The sequence below is a fragment of the Podarcis liolepis genome (assembly GCF_965112155.1).
Source record: "Podarcis liolepis genome assembly, chromosome: 11".
Lineage (NCBI taxonomy): Eukaryota > Metazoa > Chordata > Lepidosauria > Squamata > Lacertidae > Podarcis > Podarcis liolepis.
In genome coordinates this window covers 29152730-29171765 of record NC_139565.1, presented here as the reverse complement: position 1 = coordinate 29171765, position 19036 = coordinate 29152730, and the positions used below count along the sequence as shown (strand labels likewise).

General features: G+C 38.8%; 1 protein-coding gene across 14 annotated transcripts in view; it reads right to left on the bottom strand.

Annotated features, from left to right (window-relative positions):
* MCTP1 (multiple C2 and transmembrane domain containing 1) overlaps window positions 1-19036 on the bottom strand; it is a 175046-nt gene that overhangs the window by 57732 nt on the left and 98278 nt on the right. For 9 of the 14 annotated variants that reach the window (XM_083465215.1, XM_083465204.1, XM_083465210.1 and 6 more), the window contains 6 exons: window positions 16623-16725; window positions 13057-13159; window positions 12623-12724; window positions 12247-12321; window positions 10566-10685; window positions 10009-10095 (listed from right to left, as the gene is read on the bottom strand). In XM_083465215.1, the coding sequence (XP_083321341.1) occupies window positions 10009-10095; window positions 10566-10685; window positions 12247-12321; window positions 12623-12724; window positions 13057-13159; window positions 16623-16725 (590 nt within the window). The remainder of the gene's footprint in view (window positions 1-10008; window positions 10096-10565; window positions 10686-12246; window positions 12322-12622; window positions 12725-13056; window positions 13160-16622; window positions 16726-19036) is intronic. The other 5 variants (XM_083465211.1, XM_083465213.1, XM_083465214.1 and 2 more) reach the window with 1 other exon arrangement.

Genomic DNA, 19036 nt, shown 5'->3' with positions numbered 1-19036 from the left:
GCTTCAAATATTTTCTCTGAGTAAATGGGAAATTAATGCGCTGATGCATTTTAACTGCACTTAAAGTTGTATTTTAAAAAAACAAAAAGTGAAATAGTAAAATCAGCAGCTATTTACTAAATGAATAAACTAAAATCATAGCACAAAACAAATCAATGTTCAGTTTTGGGAATGATTAATTTGGTTTAGTCTGTGCTGTAATCCTTGGCTAGCTAAAAACGCTAGATGGAAGATTATCAGCCTGTTTACTTTCAGGAAATTTGTGATTTCACAAAGTGAGCAGAACAAACAAAATCCTGCTTCTTTTAGACTACATTTGAGTAAAATACAAGGCAAGCATTTAATGTTAAGGCTGTAACTAAAACATTTCCCCTATAACCCAGACTCTGATAAAGCAGTTCCTTAGAAATATAATGCCTTTTATGGTTTTAACAAACCCTTATTTCCCCTACTCTGCTACATACAATGTAGACCCTATTTGCACCTATTCAGTACTACATTACAGATAAAGTTACAGCAAATTTGTTTTCCTCAAAAATGCAGTGAAGCCTAATATCCCTTAAGTAACAACAGACTTGTCTTTCATTTAAAAGAGAACTGGCATAATTTTCTCCCAGAAACAAACTACTTCCCTGACAATGGCTCTGTTCTTAAAATTCTGAATGGGACACAGCTCAATTTGCAGGTGTTCAGGTAGAAAGGTGGAAGGGTATTTGACCCTGATCGGGTAATTGTTCCTGTGGTAGGTAACTCCATCCAGTTCATTGATATCATTTTGGTAGTACTAGATAGGGCTGCCAGAGTTTTCAATTGTGAATTGCATAGGCATGCTCAAATGATCCATCGCTGAAATGGATACATTTTATAAAGGCTGATAGTAAGATGATATACAGTGAACAACAACTGTAGCATTAGGACACATAAAGAAACAACGCATTCTCATAACTCAGTTGTTATTAGTTTCACAGTTCTTTCTAAGCTTTGAAAATAAACAGGTTTGAATACTATACAATGCATCTAAAATGCTTAATTGCTATCAGCCACAAAAAGTGTTAGCATTTAGCTAGCCAAATTAATTTTTTGGTTGAAACTAAATCTGTGAAGTGTTATAAATTCATGGTTAGAAATGTGACAATTTACTTAAAAGTTGAGTGCTAAGAGTACTGTTAATGAGTCCTCACACTGTTAATTGTTATCATTATGTAACATTGTGACATTTTTTATTAATTCATGTTTTCTATGCTAATGGTACGACATGAGGGAGGCAGACTACTTCTCAAATCCGCAGTCATCTTAAGCATATAGTGGGTTGTTATTCTTTTGCATTAGAGCTTCTTTCAGTCAATACAAAATCTTGCAGACTGTTTCATCAAGAATTCCAATAATCCACAAGTTACCAAGGGAGTAATAATTATTTGTACCTCTAATAGGCTTTGTTTTAAACTAGAGCCATTGTATGCTTGCCAATTTGGTTGGTGTAGGCACACAAACCAGTTCCTGGGTTTTTCTGGAGGAGGGGGGAAGCAACAGATTTTACTATCCCATCATAGCTCTGAAAGTACTCCAGTGTGCAAGTTTTGCCTTGATCTTATGCACAACAAGTGGAAGAATGCAGAGAAGGGTTGGGAGTTGCACAGCGTTATGGCAAGAAAAGTGGGGAGGAAAGGAAGCTAATGAAATGTTGCTAGCTAGCTAAACCACCCTGGCAGGGATGATGTGGAGAGAATCACTGGGATTAAACACTACACAGAATGAAAGAGAAGACTCTCTTCCCCCACCCCACCCATTATAAACAGGCAGAGAAGAGAGAGGGAGAGAGATGCTGCCCACACACACTGCTTTCATTAACAGAGAAAAGTTGGTGACAGTCTTATAGCAGAGTAATATGCATTACTTATTGACATGTGACATACAGATTCTTATGGAAGAAAAATTAGGAGGAGGGGGGCTGAAATTGATCCAATGGTTGCACATACACACACACACATACATACAAGCATTTACTTACTTGCTTAAGTTTACATGGGGAAACACAAAAGCTGTTCAAAGCAAAATTCTCAAACAATCCAAAACACAGAGTATGGCAATGCCATTATGGATTTTTGGATTTTCCTTGTAGGCCAACATGAATACTTTGGATTTTTATCAAATGTTGCATTTTACTAGGAAGTCGAATACATCTTAGAATGGATTCTACACATTTCTTCCATATGGGGGAATCTTTATGTTTTAAGTAATAAATATGCAGGATTTAACTGATACAAGATTAGTCAAAAAGAGGTGGGGTTTTTTAGCTTTATCTTTTTAATGAGGAGGAAAACTTGAATTGGCCCATTAATGACTTATTTCTAGTTAAGGAAGGTGATCCATTATAATATGAATACAGACATGCCTAATCATGTTGACAATATAGTTCTGGAAAGCAATAAAGGCTACTGTGAGGTAGACATTAATTGCAGTTTCACTGTATTCCAATTTTGCATTGCCCTTTAACAGAAAGTTCATTTTTTCTGAGCTAATGACTGTTGGGTTTGTTTTTTAAAAAAAATGTATCATGAATTTGATCAACATTCTGCTTTGTAGAGTATTATATGTACTCTCCTTCAAATGCATTAATGATTATAAAATGCAGACCTTCAGTTCTGAAAACATCCATTTTTTCCACGAAACAGCATTTCCCACAAATTCTACATTCTACAGAAAAATGCTTCTGAAAGAAATCTCCATTTCAGGCAAAAAAACACCACAAAACCACCTCTAATCATCCAGCTTCTCACACTGTAAATTAGATTACTCTCTTCTGGAAGGAGATTAATTTCAAATCTGCTGTCCAACAATATCCAGCTCCTCTGGCTTTTCAAGCAAGTTGGGTGCTTGCTTTGAATAACTAGGCAAGATCTACTCTTTCTCAATAGTAACCTAGCTCTAATGCTTAATTTAACACTGAGAATTGAACACATCTAGTTTTCATGAGCAAAAGAATATTGCCAGTCCTAGAGTCTTCTCTAAAACTTTCGCCAGCACTTATTTAACTCTTTAATTAAGGAATCTAGCCAAACATACAGACTAGATTGCACTCTGTTTTTAATGAAGAATTGTTGTCAATTGGAATTGCACCTGCTGACCGAAGAGTCAACACAAAAGCAGCCCTTGGAAATGTGAAAACAAATGGGGAAAACGACACTGTTAGTGAGGGACATCAAAGAAGACCGGGTCAGCAAAGCAGTATTGGCCTAGGGCAACAAGTAGATGAGCCTGAAAAGGGACACAAAAAGACTTGGAAACAGAGGAAGGGGGGCTTTCAACACTCATGTTTACCTGTGGTAGATGTCCTAAGCTGAGAATCAAGATAATTCTTTCCTTCATATATAACGAAACTGATCTGATGCACTAGTTTGGCAGGGAGGAACATTTTGAAAAACTGAAGGATAAGTAAGCTCTTCCTTGGCTGCACACTTGATATTCCTTTTTTTTAAAAGTTGACTGACCATGTTTCCTATTCCTAAACAAAGCAGGGATTTCATATTAAATATATATTTCTCTATCTTACTGTTTTGCATTCAGTTGGAATATTTAGCTATTAAGCACACTTATTGTTGGATAGGATCTTTTATTGTACAATCACTGTATGTATGATCAACTGCAGATTAAAGTGATGTAATTACACAGGAAATAGCTTTACACATTCCATATGCAAAAGTATTTCCTTACATGACACGTTTCAAAATGGTTTCCTTGCTAGTTGTCTACTTGTGTTATTAAATACTCTTTAATCAAATAAAATACGCCACATCTCCCATTTATCCTGCTTTATAAATTATTACTGATCATTGTTTAAACTGTATGAAATCACGTATTTCCCTGGTCTAAATTGCCTCCTTTATCTAGTGTTAGCCCACTGGGGGAAAAAGAGGTTTTTGTCTTTCCCTTCTCGGAAAGGCTAATAGTGATTTCTAGGGGATGACAAGGGTTTAGATCAGAAAAAAATGTTTGATTCTGTACCAGTAAATCTATGGTGCAGAACAAAGATGTATTTAAATAGTTTGTTTCAGGGGAAAAAATATAATCACTCCCCCCCTTTCTTCTTTCTCCCCTCCCTATCTGCAGACGCAATGTGTGAAATGGCACGGAATTCTACTGCCCAGAGTCAAATATCCCACTAGGCACACCAAAGTTGTTGGGAATACCTCTCCAAATCCTGCCATTAAATACTGCTTTGTTTGTGCATGAATCTGATCATTTACCATCCATGTTAGGTCACTGGCACACAATTTACTGATGGAAAAATAACTTCTGTGCACTTTGCTTGCACCATGAAGCAAACTGCAGGATTCTTACACATTTTGTTTCTGTCATCCCTAAGAAAACGTCTAGCAGAACTGGGGGCAATAGGGCATTTAAATACTAATCAGGGTAAAATCAGTATGGCAAGCAGAGCTTTTTTTCAGCAGGAATTCACCGGAACTCAGTTCCGGCACCTCTCAGGTAGGCACCATTGCTGTTATAAGAGAACAAGGGAGGTGCTCATGGTGAGTTTTGGCACCCCTTTTTCTAGAAAAACAGCACTGATGGTGAGCCATTTTCTTCAGCTTAAAGCCGTGTCTCCAAGGAGTCCTCCTGTCTGAGAGCAGAAAGCATTTCTATGTGAACATAGGTGTGTGCATTACCAAGCCCCTTCCAATATCTCCCCCTTCTTGTACTGGAGGAACCTCTGACTCTCACAAGCTTCTCAGCTAACACACATGGTGGTGGCAAGGGCAATGGTGAAAGTGCTAAACGGTACATGCAACCCTTTAGATTCTGGCAAAAGGAATTATCTTCTGTCAGATTATGCAGCCCAAAGCTACACTCATGTTGCATCATTGTGAAAACTTTCTATAACTGAAGGAAGGACTATTATATAGCAACTGATGCGTGTCGCTTGGCCCATGCTCACAGCCCAGAAGACAAGAGAACTACCATTGCCGTTGTATCAGAACAGTCTCTCTTGGAAATCCCAAAGAAGTCAGCCCACAAAGCTATCCATGCACACCTGGCTCCTATAGGCTTTCCAGAGCGATATCCTGCCCAATCCCTTTCCTTCACCACTGCAGCCCCCACTACTTCCCACCAACCGCTACCTTATCTCTCAACTGTTAATAGGAGAGCATTTGCCTCACTGTGGCTTTGACACAGCAGTTAAACATGCTCTCTTAAATTTAATGTTTCTAAAGTAACTTTTAGAATTTTAAAATAATTTTCAGCTATGGCAATAAAGCCACTGCAGCACAGGCACTCAGTCTCCTGGGACACCTTGCCCAGAGAGAGGGGAGACTGAAGCTGGGAGCACTGCCAGTACTGGCGCTGCATTAGTGAGGTTAAAAATGTTAAATGGGTAAGTAGGCAGTGGTGAAGAGGGGCAGCAGCAGTAGGGGATAGAAGTGATGCCTGCCTCACACAGAACAGTATCTTGCATTGGCTCTGACAATAGGAACAAACATATTGAATGAGTTGGCCTTATTCAGATACCTCAAAAAACGGTTAGGAAAATCCAGAGAAAGATTATTATTACTACCAGGGGGTTTTTTTACTTTCAAAAGTAGTTTTTGGAAGAATATAAGCTACAATAGAAAGGAGAGGACTGCATAACTCCCCCAACTGAAGAGGAAAATGTAGGCACCATTTTTGCAAAAGCTATTTGTTATTTTGAGCCATGTTAGAATAAATGAACTCACATTTCCCAAATTTGGGAACATCACCTACTTTCAGGACTGCATATTTCCTTCTAAATTTCCTTGTAGATTCATGTTCAGTGCTCCCCCAGTAAAATGTGTGTTTCCCCTTTAGCTATTGTGTTATGAACTGCACAATGTAGGCTAACAGACATGTGATAACGTTCATCTTAAACTTTTCATTAAACTACCAAAATTCAAATCCTACCTTTTTGTGCACTCTGACATTTTTGTCTGGCATTTTCATTAATTTTGCGACATACATAAATGTAGCTGAAATGTTAGCTGATCAATACTTTGTCTCTCTCTTGTAGCACCGGAGCGCATTTCCCCGAAGACCACACACAACAGTACAGGAATTAAATGTGTAAAATATCAAATGTTAATGTTAACACAGCAGTACTTACTGTATAACAACTGAAAAGGCTAAAACAATTCAAGCTGGATAAATGGTACCACAAATTATCCACAATCATATATAAAGATTAAAGTTTGTCCTGCAAAATAATTCACTGACTCATGTTGAAGTGTGTCCTTTTACTGATAGCTTAGTTGTCCAATTATTTTTCGGCTCATTAAAGTAAGAAGTGACAGTGAAAGAGGTTGCATACGGCCCCTCATCTCCTGCCCTGTATCTCCCTGCAATTGCCCACATCCACAGGTGCATGAATCAAGAGCCTGGAGAAAACGAACCCCAATTTAGAAAGCATTTCAGTATCTTCATTAGGTTGTTCTAAAGACAAACCTTGCCATTTCCTCAGATGAGAAAACTGCATAAAGTATTTCTGTAATAACCATTTCTTGCTAAAATTACATAGGAGTATTGCAAACTGATTAATTTAAGCACCGCAATGCATTTGATAGAACAGCTCATGAATGAAATATTCAAGTTGCTTTTACTTATTGTCTTCTCCAAGTGTTAAAAACAAAGGGTGATATCCAGTTGGGCCCAACTGCAGGCAGAACAGATTTCTGGTTGTGAAGCAGGACTATTTCCTCTCCACCCTGACGCAGCCCCCTGTCCACCTTCAAAATCTGATCCAGAGGGCAGGGCGACAGTCAGGAACAGAAGAAGCCCTGCTGCATGCACTATGTTGGATTTCACCCAAATAAAACATAGAGTAGGCAATAGGGATATTAAAATAGGAAATCTGGTGGTTTTCAGCATCTCCTCCCCCCCAAAGTGCTGCAACATTTAAATCTCATATACTATGTTATGATAAAGAGACTATTTAAATCAAATGTTTCCTTAACTCAAACCTCAAGATGTGCTCCTTTAGTTTGAACAACTGTACCCTTTGGTTACATTCCTGGAGCTAATCAACCTGCCTAAGATTCAGAGATTTCACAGGGGGACACAATGTGGAAATGTATGCAGAACTGCAATAATGATGATGATGATGATGATGATGTACATGTTGCGGTTTTCTGACAACACTGTAGGTTGTTGAGTTCTGGTTTACGATCTTGGTCAAAACTCTAGGGTATAAGCTGCCATGTGCTATCTGCCTCTATTAAAATGCTTTGAAACCTCTCAACAAGGTGTAAAGAGGTTCTAAAGACCACAGCATGCAAAGATGAAAGTGTTTAATTTTTTAATCTGCCTGTCAACCTATATGTCTTTCACAAGACCCTCTCAGCACTTCTGCCTAGACCAACACTGGCAACCCACATATGACATCAGAGGCTGTGGAAGACAGATGGGCTGTGATATCTCCAATGCCACGCTGTGACATCACAGCAGATTACTTAATAGGTTCAAAAGAGGCAGGGCAGGAACAGGGATCAGAAGAGACTTTACTGAAGATTAAAAATACAGTCCATTGCACCGATGGACTTTAGCTTGTCAGTTCTGAAGCAACAGTGCCTGTAAAAGGGCAGGCAGCATCTAAGAAAGAACAGGTCGCTACTCATTCATGTTCATTACACCTGAGGCACAAAGTTGATCCTACAGTAGATCTTGAATAAGATTCTAAAGGGCATGTATAAACCATAAAAATATTTAGGATAGATGGATATATCTGAGGAGCGGGGGGAAATACAATTTAATTTTCTTTCATAGTAGTTTTGTTTTGACTACAGCCTTCTCAAGAACAGTGGCTTTCTCAAGGCACTGCTTGCACCACTATTCATAACCCCCATTGCTTGGTAAGTCCCCCCAAGACAGGGCCATTTGGGGGGCCCAGTGAGGACAATCTGGCCAAGGTCATCTCAGACCTGGTCCTGTGGAGAACAAGAGGGAGATGGCAGTCGCCTCTACTTCCTGCCTTTGGGCATCGCATGGGAATCTGCTTGCCCACTATTGGAAGCAAGATGCTGGAGGACATGACTGTGTTCTCATCTAGCAGGGCACTTTTGGGGGCGTTGTACAGATTTCAAAGTTGGCTGCTTTTCTTAAAGTGAATTTAATCCCACCTAAACCCAGTTTTCTGCAACATCAAAGACAGTGGGGAGGGATTCAACCCATGGTCCCTTTTTGCAACTGCTTGGCACTTTTCTCTGTGCTGATCAATGAAGAGGGAGGAATCCTAAAGGATCCTGTGCTGCTGGTGTTTTGCCCTTGCTATTTGGAGCTAACAGAAGCTCCAGGCTGCTACAGCATGCAAGAGCTATCAGTTTAATTCTTCCCAGCACCCTCAATGCAGCACCACTCTGGAACAATGCTGCATTCAAAGTCATTAGTGAAAGATTAAAATGACACTTCCTCACTGCAGTCACTTGGAATCTTCTAAATGCCAAGCAGCTGAAGAGTGCATAGGTATCAGTGGTGCATAGGTATCAGTGGTGGTGGGCATCTGCCTGACTGTGCTATGTGCTGATGCTGAACCTGATTCTCTAGCCCCTGGTATTCAAAGCATGCTGCCTCTAATCATATGTAGAAGAAGAAGAAGAAGAAGAGTTTGGATTTGATATCCCGCCTTTCACTACCCTTCAGGAGTCTCAAAGCGGCTAACATTCTCCTTTCCCTTCCTCCTCCACAACAAACACTCTGTGAGGTGAGTGGGGCTGAGAGACTTCACAGAAGTGTGACTAGCCCAAGGTCACCCAGCAGCTGCATGTGGAGGAGCGGAGACTCGAACCCGGTTACCCAGATTACGTGACTACCGCTCTTAACCACTACACCATACTGGCTCTCCCACTACACCATACTGGCTCTCAGTATGTACTGTTGTACTGCTTTGGGCACATTTATGTGGGAAAGTAGCATACAAGTCTAAATAATAAAATTAAAATAATGACAAGTATTGCCATGGCGGGTATATCCTGCAGAATAAAGTTTGTTCCTCTGTCAACATATTGGTTCTGTTATTAAGCTACACCTTGTATTGTCTAAAGAAGTAATGTTACAGAAACCATATGGTCACACCCTTTATTACTCCAGCTCAGGAGACCACAAGGGAGAGGATGCCCTATACGAGTGCTTCCCTTCATCAGGCAAAAGGAACAGTGTGCCATTATGTCACAAGCACCTCCCAGAGCTGATGCAGGAAGTAAACACACAAAAGCAGAAGCATTTTGAGTAAAGTTATTACGCGACGGTTTCTGAAGCTTATGTATACAGGCATAACCTTTTATCAAGGCTCCTGGAATGTCTCTTATCACATTTCTCAGATCTTAAAATTATCAGTTGTCTATTTATTTATTTATTAAATTTCTGTTTCACCCTTCCTCCTAAAGGAGTCCAAGATGACTAACGTAAAGAAGTTGCAAGCTTTTGGGGCCTCTGTTTTTGTTCCTCAAAATGCTCCTATTTGGTGTCGTGACAAGGAAGTGAAGATGTAGAAGAAAAAAGTTAAGATGTCTAGAAGAAAATTGTATTAAACTGACACACAGAAAATACTGGGTGGGAAGTTTTTTTGGGATCTGGTGGATATGTATAACATAAACAACTGAGGATCCATTTCTCACACAGTCAGATATTTCGTCTAAGGCTGGCATGTATGAATGGCTTAGCTTTAGAATCTCACACCCAAAGAATGGCATATTAAAGGTCCTCAATGTTGACATGGGACATGACTGCAAAGGAGTTTAACTTTGTTCCTACTGTGAAACAAGTGCTAATGGCACCACCAATCTGCAGCAACCACATTTGCCAGTGTTGTTAACTTGGGGTGACTGTAGTAGCAGAGGGATGGAGAATACGTGATGGGGAATACACGGTTGTTCTATAATTTGTTATTAATCAGTTGAAAATTGGTTCCACCAGCATGTAAAATGGCAGTATGTGTGCCATACTGTTTTGCCACCAAGTACTAAGTCATCTTTTGCAAAGGGATCAAATACTTATTTCACTTACTATAATGCACATCCATCTCCGTCTTCTGTCTTCTGGGTTTCTGGGGATTTTCCTGTTGTTATTCTGTCTCTCACAGCTACAATAAACCTACCATTAAAATTATGGACCGGTCATTTCTTCATCAGAGGGCAAATGGGCAAATTTAGCAGGGGATCAAATACTTTCCCCCCCTCACTGTATATGTGTATGCAAGTATGCCTATACAGAGCTTATTTAGGATCAATACACCTGCCTACATTTATACATTATCATTGGGAGCATGGCTATGATGCCATGGTGAACTCAAGTACTTTGAAGTTTCCTATACCACTGGAAATTAGAGAGAAGAATGTACTGGCATTAAACTTCCTGGAGTTTTAAGGTGAGGGTATTAGAGGTCACTGATTGTAGAAGAAAGCCAATTCTAGGAAGCCCTGGGTGTTCTAATATTGGCTTTAAACTACAGATTGATTATTAGGTATTGACTGTGATCTTTCATATATGTCCTATTGATGAGACCATTACATTTATTTATTTTTTTGTATACACATATATTAATATTAAAGTTAATATCATACCACAAAAGCAGCAAGACTCCTTGGTGGTGAATCCCAGTCAAAGCAACTGTTTATATAGTAGGCGGCATTTACAAGAACCATGACGCAACGCTTCATCCGCATGAAGTTCCTTAGAAGAAGCTGGAGGAAAGAAACGTAGAATGTGTCGGCTCAGTTTGTGCATTTTAGCTATGAAAACTGCTCACAACACATTTCAACTGAAAATACTGTTCTGTACAGACAAGATTTTGTATTGCAGTAAAGGGGAAAACTCATTATCTAGATATTTATCAGTATTATCAGTAGTTGTAGGCTTGCACTGTTCTGCTGTACAGCATGAAAATAATTTAAATGACAGTACAATTGTACCTACTAATGTTTCCTTCCCAATCTTTAAGCACACTCTAAGAACTGAGATCCAGAGATTTAATATATCAACCTACATTTTTTTGCACTGGAGTTTGCTGAATCAATTTTTGATACTAAAGAGATGACTGCTGAGAAACCACGTATGCAGTTCTGAGTAATTATCTCTGAGGAAACTGAAGTAACTTTTTCCATGTAAGCTGTGAAACTACAATACGTTTCATGAAAAGGATGAACAAGTAGATTTTTAAGGAATTATGTTTTAAAACGAATAGCTGAGCACCACGAAGTTCATTTGGAGACGAACTCACTAACTTTTACGAAACTTACATTTTACAGTATTAGGTTATATTCACTAATTCAAGATCTCTGATATTTAAGAAAAGAACTTGCTCTAAGGAGATTCTTATACTACAAACCATGGTTTGATAATATTCATTGATTAGTAATAGTCATAAGTTCCTTGCTACTATTTTTCTGCATATGAGTCTAGCCATTTCTGAGCAGTACCTATACATCTGGAAGAATAGGTATTGTATACTCCCCCCCCACACACACACCGCAAGGCACGCCTTACTTTCTGATAATGGAAGTGTTATATTGCTGCTTATAAAATCTCTGTACTGATGATTTCATGCAGTAATTATAAAACACTGGACAGCACACAAATAAGATTCTACAAAGAAGAGTTGTTTAGTGTTTGACTCTTCAGTGACCAACATTCTTATCCTCCAGAAGGAAACATGAACATCATGGCTGCAAGATTTTAAAAATTATTTAAGTTGAAAGCATTCAGTAGGATTGCACTTTTGAAAACAGTTACTGCTGGTAAATATTGCAGCAATTAGTTAGTAAACATGCATGAAAAAGAAGAATCTTGTCAATCATGTTGCAGAATCAAAGGGATTTTATATATTTGCCTGAGTTAAGTTTCTAATAAGCACCTTAAAAGGAGGACTAAGAGAACAAAAGGCTGATACATACCATAATCCAAAACAATATGGGAGTTCCTCCAGGTCAAAGTTGGCCACCAAAATTTATGCTAGACTAAGTTTACAGCCACCTGTGCTATAACCTGATACATGGGGGCAGACTGACAACTTTAATTAGAGTTATCATGCACACATTTTACAAATAACTAAATCTGGCAGAAAGGGATTTAGAAGACTTAAAAATCTGCATTTGTGCAAATTTTATTTGATAACTCCAGATAAGTTTTTCCAATATTAATGAGATGTGCTATTCTCTTAGCTATCAATGCTTGACAAAATACAGTCATAAGGTTTCACTTGATATTCTGTCTATTGGGAATAAATAATAGTTTCCAACTCTTTACCTGTTTAGAAATTCTGTTTTCTTCTTCAATATACTTCTGTTCTTTGGGCATTAACGTTCGGAAGCTGGCTTTCACCTATATATCAAAATATATTGTTTAGGGACTGAAAACTGCACAAATATCTATAGAATCATCACTGTAGCATTTCAAAGTCATGGGGCCAAGAAATGTGAGGCAGAGAAACTTATGCTTGTGTATACATTAGCAGCAGTAGTAGCAAAGTGGGTGTCTCAGCCAGTGGCAGAAGAGCATTCTGCAGCATACATCAAGGTTTAGAGAAAATGAGGAATGACAGAAATTCTCTACAAATCAGGAACAAAAGCTTTCATGAAACTGAACTCTTTAGCAGTACAAAAAAGGCAAAGTTAAGACTTACAGCATTAAAAATCACATCTATTTCAAGATAGATGACCCCCTTTGTTGGCCCTGTCAGCTGCTTGTTTTTCAAGACGTAGGCTTTCTGTTCACCATTTTGAATCTGCGGGAAAAGGACATGACAGCCGTCTGTCTCGCAGTCTCCACTGAATACACTCCCTCAGTGACCTTTGACCCCCAGCTGCTGAAACTGACAGAGAACCCAAAACAACTGTGGCAATTCTGACAAGTACCTGTTCATTACCAGGACCAAGTCTGTCAGGAAAAATTAACTATCATGGGATTCAACATAGCCGTGAATTGAGTATGTTAAATTTTTTAGTGTTCTTATTACAGACCTTGGTTGAAAAATGGCAGACAGCCCTGATTTTTTTTTCCCACGAGCATAAAAATATACAGAGCAGTGCATTAACCAAATAATAATAATAAACTTACAGACAACAATGGTATAGCCACTTTGCCCAGGAAGTCAGCACTCCGATCTCGGTCTTCGTCATAAACTGTCACTTCAAGAACTGAGTGGATATCCTTAATATTGCTATGAAAGTGATAGAGCAGAGCAGAGGTAGGAAAGTCACCTAACTGAATCATTATCAAGGCAAATGCATTAACAAGTTAGAGGAAAATGAAAAGCTGCGTGAATTTTTAGAAGTGTAAACTAGAAAAAGGGAGTTAAAAAGAGGGCATGAATTGAAATAGAAATGTCCAGGAATGCAACTCAGGCATGATACCGATCATTTCATGGCTGGGCATGCATTATACAACCTACAAGAAGCACAAGAAAGCCTTTCATTAATACTTACCCTGATCTAGTGTACTGAATAAGTGATACGTTTGCAGAGTTAGAAAGCAAGATTGCAATCAAAAAGCACTTGAAATTTAAAATGGACATGACCAGATCCTTGGTGGGTTTCATATAGACACCCCCTCCCCCAAAAAACCCAATCAAATTGTTGCCACCAGATTTAGAAGCCATTAAGAGGTTTCCAGAGTTCTCACTTTCTCCATTCCTTAAACTGCTACAGAGTTTCAACTTTCTGGTATTAAATTGTATGCCAGCTAGGCTGCATTCAGATGTAAACATAAATCATGGTTTAGTAGGAAAAGAATGTTAGGTCTAGGCTGCTACCAGGTTCACACACGTCCCCCTTCCCTTTGGTTGTTTAGCATGCTGCGCTTGGGCAAGTTATATGAACCCCTAAACTGTGGTTAGTCTTAATTATGATTAGTAAAAAAAAAGTTAGTTTCCTAAATACTAGAAGCTGGTTTGTTTTCACTAACTATAGCTAAGTTCGACCACAGCTTGTCCACATTCAGATGACATTGCAAGCCACAGTTAACCTAAGATGGAAGTAAATCCTCCTAAAGCCCGCATGGCTGTGCCAGAGGAGGGATGAAATGTGCAAGCCTGAAGATTTGTAAGGTTCAGTCTTTCAACCTTTAAATATGGTTTAATTATGAGTTAGTTGGCATGCAGTGCTGTGCCAAACTATAGCTTAGCGTGAATGAGAGGGTCCCCAAAGAGGAGATTGTGCCTGATGCAAGCCTCTTCTAGACCTCTTGCGGCCACGCTTCTTCTCCATACAAACCCCAAGAATAAGCCTTAGTTCCAAGATCATGGTTTGTCTAGAGAAGACATGACCCCAAATTTGGATGACTAAGTCAAACAATGACTTAGCTTACACCATCAGGACCAGAGGAAGAACAAAGCAGCTGCATCGAATTTTCTTCCCAAGAGCAGGCATAGGCAAACTCGGCCCTCCAGATGTTTTGGGACTACAACTCCCATCATCCCTGACCACTGGTCCTGTTAGCTAGGGATGATGGGAGTTGTAGTCTCAAAACAGCTGGAGGGCTGAGTTTGCCTATGCCTGCCCAAGAGCCTGCATGTTCACACTAAACTATAGCTTGGCCCTTATGTCTAAACAAGCTCCATGTGTACTTTTATAAATATTTAAGTGCTACTGATATTTACTTTGGAAAAATAATTAGCACTTCATATCCAGTTAATACGTAGAGGAATGTGGCATAATCAATTTTGAAAAATATATACAAGTAAGGAGTGGGGCAAAAATCAAAGATTAAAGATGTGTGACTCATGATATATTGCATTCAAGATAATTTGCAATAGTTAACTGAGATGTTGTACAATGAAATAATGGGGGTTGATTGTTGGAACTTTTGAATATAAACAAAATTTGCAATGAATGCAGCATATTTTGAAAATACACAGAATACTGAATGGGGACGCACCCCTTAATACACACCTCTTCACCCTGGAATTGAACACTTGAGGTGTATATTTTTGACTCACCTTATTTTTTGATTGTAAGGTGTTTTAGACAGTTTTAATATTCTGTTTTAATGTTATACTCCGCCCTGGGACCTTATGGTGAAGGGCAGATAATAAACAAACAAACAAATAACAATAATGATAACAATTAAATTGATAGCTTATTGTTGTGTTTCTTCAATCTCACAAAGAAAGGGGGGAAGGGGGTTAAACAGATCTTACAGGCTACATAGTAAGTATTAACTTGGTTCTTATAAAACCAAAAATGTAGAAGGCGACTGCCTGAACACACATAAGACTAAAGCTTCCAGCTGGGAACATTTAGTGGATAGTGAACAGCAAAAACAAACAAACCTGAAACAGATTTACTTTCTCTTTGTGTTGTAGTGCAATTGGAGCAGCCATAGAAAAAGAAGATGCTTGATTCTTTAATTTTTAAATGTTTCAAAATATTGCCACTGAGAAACTATTAAGTACTGAAGTAATTTTCCATCACAAAGAGTGTTTCATAAATAGAAGTTTCACAGAATTCTAAAGTTGTAATGCAACTCATCTAGCACAGCACCCCGATGCTAGAGAAAACCCCTTTGATTAGGGCTTTTAATCTAAAATATCATCTTCAATCCAACAGACTGTTGGATCCAACAGATCAGAACATTACAAAAAGCAAAGGAATGAGCATAATTAATAAGAGGGGGGAAATAAGATCTTCCAGAAGAATAAGCCTCTTAATATTCCTTCCTATATCCAGCTCCCATTCATTATGTGAATAATCATAGTAACAGAGCTTAAGGTTTGTGTGGCCAACAATCTGCTGTTCAGAAGACTGTGTAGCCCAACCCTCTGTCACCAGGCAGGGTTTCACGTGCTGTACTACTGAGCAATGGCTTTCACCTATAATCACAACAGGCCTTCATTTCCCCCCCCACAAACCACTGGCTTAGTAGAGACAGTGAGAATTTCATCCTGCTCACCTTTTAAAGTTAATAAACCAAATTCACACCTCCAGGATAAATGCACCAAGGAAAACAATATATAAAAGTTCCAATAATATTTCCATACTTCACTGTCACTTTATCCACTCTAACTTTTTGTTTACCTCTATGGTTCCTCCCCTCCCCTCCTCTCCAAAATTAATTCAGGGGAATAATCTCAATATAATGAAGGAGCCAACAGGTCTAGCATTCAAGACACTATACAGTATGAGGGTCAACAAATGTTCAGGATTCTCAGACTCTGCCCTACAGTTCTAAATGCGAGACAGGATTATTGTGAAAGAAAATCAGCATTATTCTGAGTCCAATATTGGTGAGTTCGCTTACTCACATTTAAAGTTGAAATAACATGCATGGGGTTATATTGGACATCTTCGTTGGCATCAACTCGGTAGCAGCAGTGTGGGTGGTCAGGAATATGGGTAAAACTGCCCAATAAATTCTAAAAATTATTGGAATGAACATTAAAAAGTTTCAGCCTAGTAGCTGCACAGCAGTATACTATGGTACCTTCAAAGTATATTGACATTTGGAGTATCATCACTCAGAAGGCAAAATCAAAGAGAGAAATTATCTACTTTATACTTCTGTTCGTTCCAATGAAATCTCTTGTTCCACTTAAGAAATCAAAGCAATTTAGCTTTATCTTGATAGCTTTGAAATGATTAGCCAGGTATACAAGTAAAATTCAAAAGCGAAACATTAAGACTTACAATGTGAAGATCTTGTTCCATTCAGGATTAAGATTCTTGTACACCGTATGGGTCAGCAGTCTATCATTGTTCAACTCAACTACACAAAATGGATCACTTTTACCTGGGAAAAGACCATTTAACAATATTATGAATACTTTGCAACTTAAAATTATCTTCACATTCTATGTACGGCAACTTGAATTCACACTGTAACAGTGAAAGCAACCTGCATGTTTACTCACTAATTCTGCAGTGGAACAAGACATACATAAGTTTTAGAGTGTCAAATGCTGATCAACCGATCAAAAATTATTTGGACAGCTAGAAAACTAAGGAAACAGGGCCTAGTTTTGATAACAAATCCGTATTGCACAATGCAGAGAGCAAGGTTTGGGTTTAATTTTGGAGTAATGAAATATGGTTGTGCTGGGGAGGGGAATAAAACATTAGTAAGTTTACCAATTTTATTTCCCTTTGAAAATAACTAATTTCACCATTCATGTTGCCTTTAATTTAATTTAGGCTTCAATTCTACAAACATTTAAATTAATACTTACTAGAGAGTAAATCTCATTGAACTCTATGTTGCCAAGTTAAGTGTTATAATTATCCAACGTAATATAACAATGTATTAATGCCAATTTCCATCTGAATTCATATTTCAGATACCACAGTGAATTTCCATCAAGGAAACTCTTCCCATTCAAAATACATTGCCAAATAGCCAATAGTCACAAGCTCAATTTTACCACATTAAACATGTTGGCATAAATTGAAAGGGAGAGAGGGGGAAGAAGTGGTAAGACTAGGCTCCTGATCTAATATTGATGGTAAAATGGTTGGGGGGGGGGAACCCTGATGGATTTTGCAGCAGTCCAGCAAATCTAATGCACAAGACAATTGTATTCCACAATAATTTCAATATTTTTGTAATGTAATGCCATGTATTACATGAACCCATAGATTCAGCAGTTCAAAGGGGCCAGATTAACAATATCAGTAAGGCATGCAATTTGTTTCATACCTTAAACAAATGACAATTAAATCAATATTTAGCAAAGCTGTCCAGGAATCACATCTTCCAAACGGCAATATTGATTCAAACGCCATCACAGGTTAATGTGCACATTATGAATTTTAATGGCAAATAAAAATTATTTTAAATATGCAACTGCAGTTGTTGCTTTTATTTTGCAAAAAAATATCATTTATCCCAAACTTGAAGAATGAATTCATCAACCCCCTCTAGTGAAACAAAAGAAATTTAAAGTAAAGTCATTACAATTTAAACAAACAATAAAATACACATAATCATAAATACCTAAAGACATCACCAGATAAAACCAGTATTACAGGGGTCAGTCCACTGTCCCTCAGACCTTGTGGGGGGCCAGACTATTTTTTTGGGGGGGGGGAATGAATGAATTCCTATGCCCCACAAATAACCCAGAGACGCATTTTAAATAAAAGCACACATTCTACTCATGTATCCGGCCCCCGGGCCTTAGGTTGCCTACCCATGATTAAGAGCATCAACCACACCAACCAATTTATGATGACCAGTCAAACAACAGTATAATCACTATATCACAAACCAACATGCGCCTGGGAGAAAAGAAAGATCTTAACCTGGCGTCAAAAATATGGTCATGATAGTACCAAGCAGGCCTCGCTAAGGAAAGTATTCCATAACCAGGGGGCCAAAACCAAAAAGGCCCTCTCCCTTTTCCACAACCTTCAAGCCTCTCTCAGAGGGGGAACCTGGAGAAGGGCCTTCATTGCAGATCTTGAACAAACAACAAAGGCCAGTACAGGCGCCCCCCCCCATGGGTGTTACATTCCAGGGCCCCACTCACATGTTGAGAAATGAAGTGAAATCAGGTAAAGTGTGGAGGATGCGGGGAGAGGGAGAGAGAGAGAGAGAGGGAGAGAGAGAGAGAGAGAGAGAGAGAGAGAGAGAGAGGAGAGACTCAGCCTGGAAATCGCTCAGGGCCCCTGACCGACCTATCCCAAGCCTTCCTGCTTGCCTGAGGGGAGCTAGTGCCCAGAGTAGCAACAGCTGGCCATGGAGGGTGAGGGCCAAGAAAGGTGTCCAGAAGAATTGGTGCCAGGATGGGGGCACGGAGGTGAGGAGAAGGCGGCTGTCTTCCCTCGCTCAAGCAGTAGTCCCAAGCAAGGGAAAGCCTATTTATTTATTTATTTATTTATTTATTTATTTCACAGCTGTCTGCAAAAATGCAGTTGCACCTAGGGGGTGTTTGTCTATATGCTTGTAGTAATAAGTCTTAAGTCCAAAGTTCATCTTTTTACTACAACTAAAATCTGTTTTATAATTAACTCTCAGCAGCTAATGTTAAGGTCACAAATAATTTTAACATATAATAATAGCATTACCGTTACGAAAATACTCTTCACTGTGTTGATTTAATCTG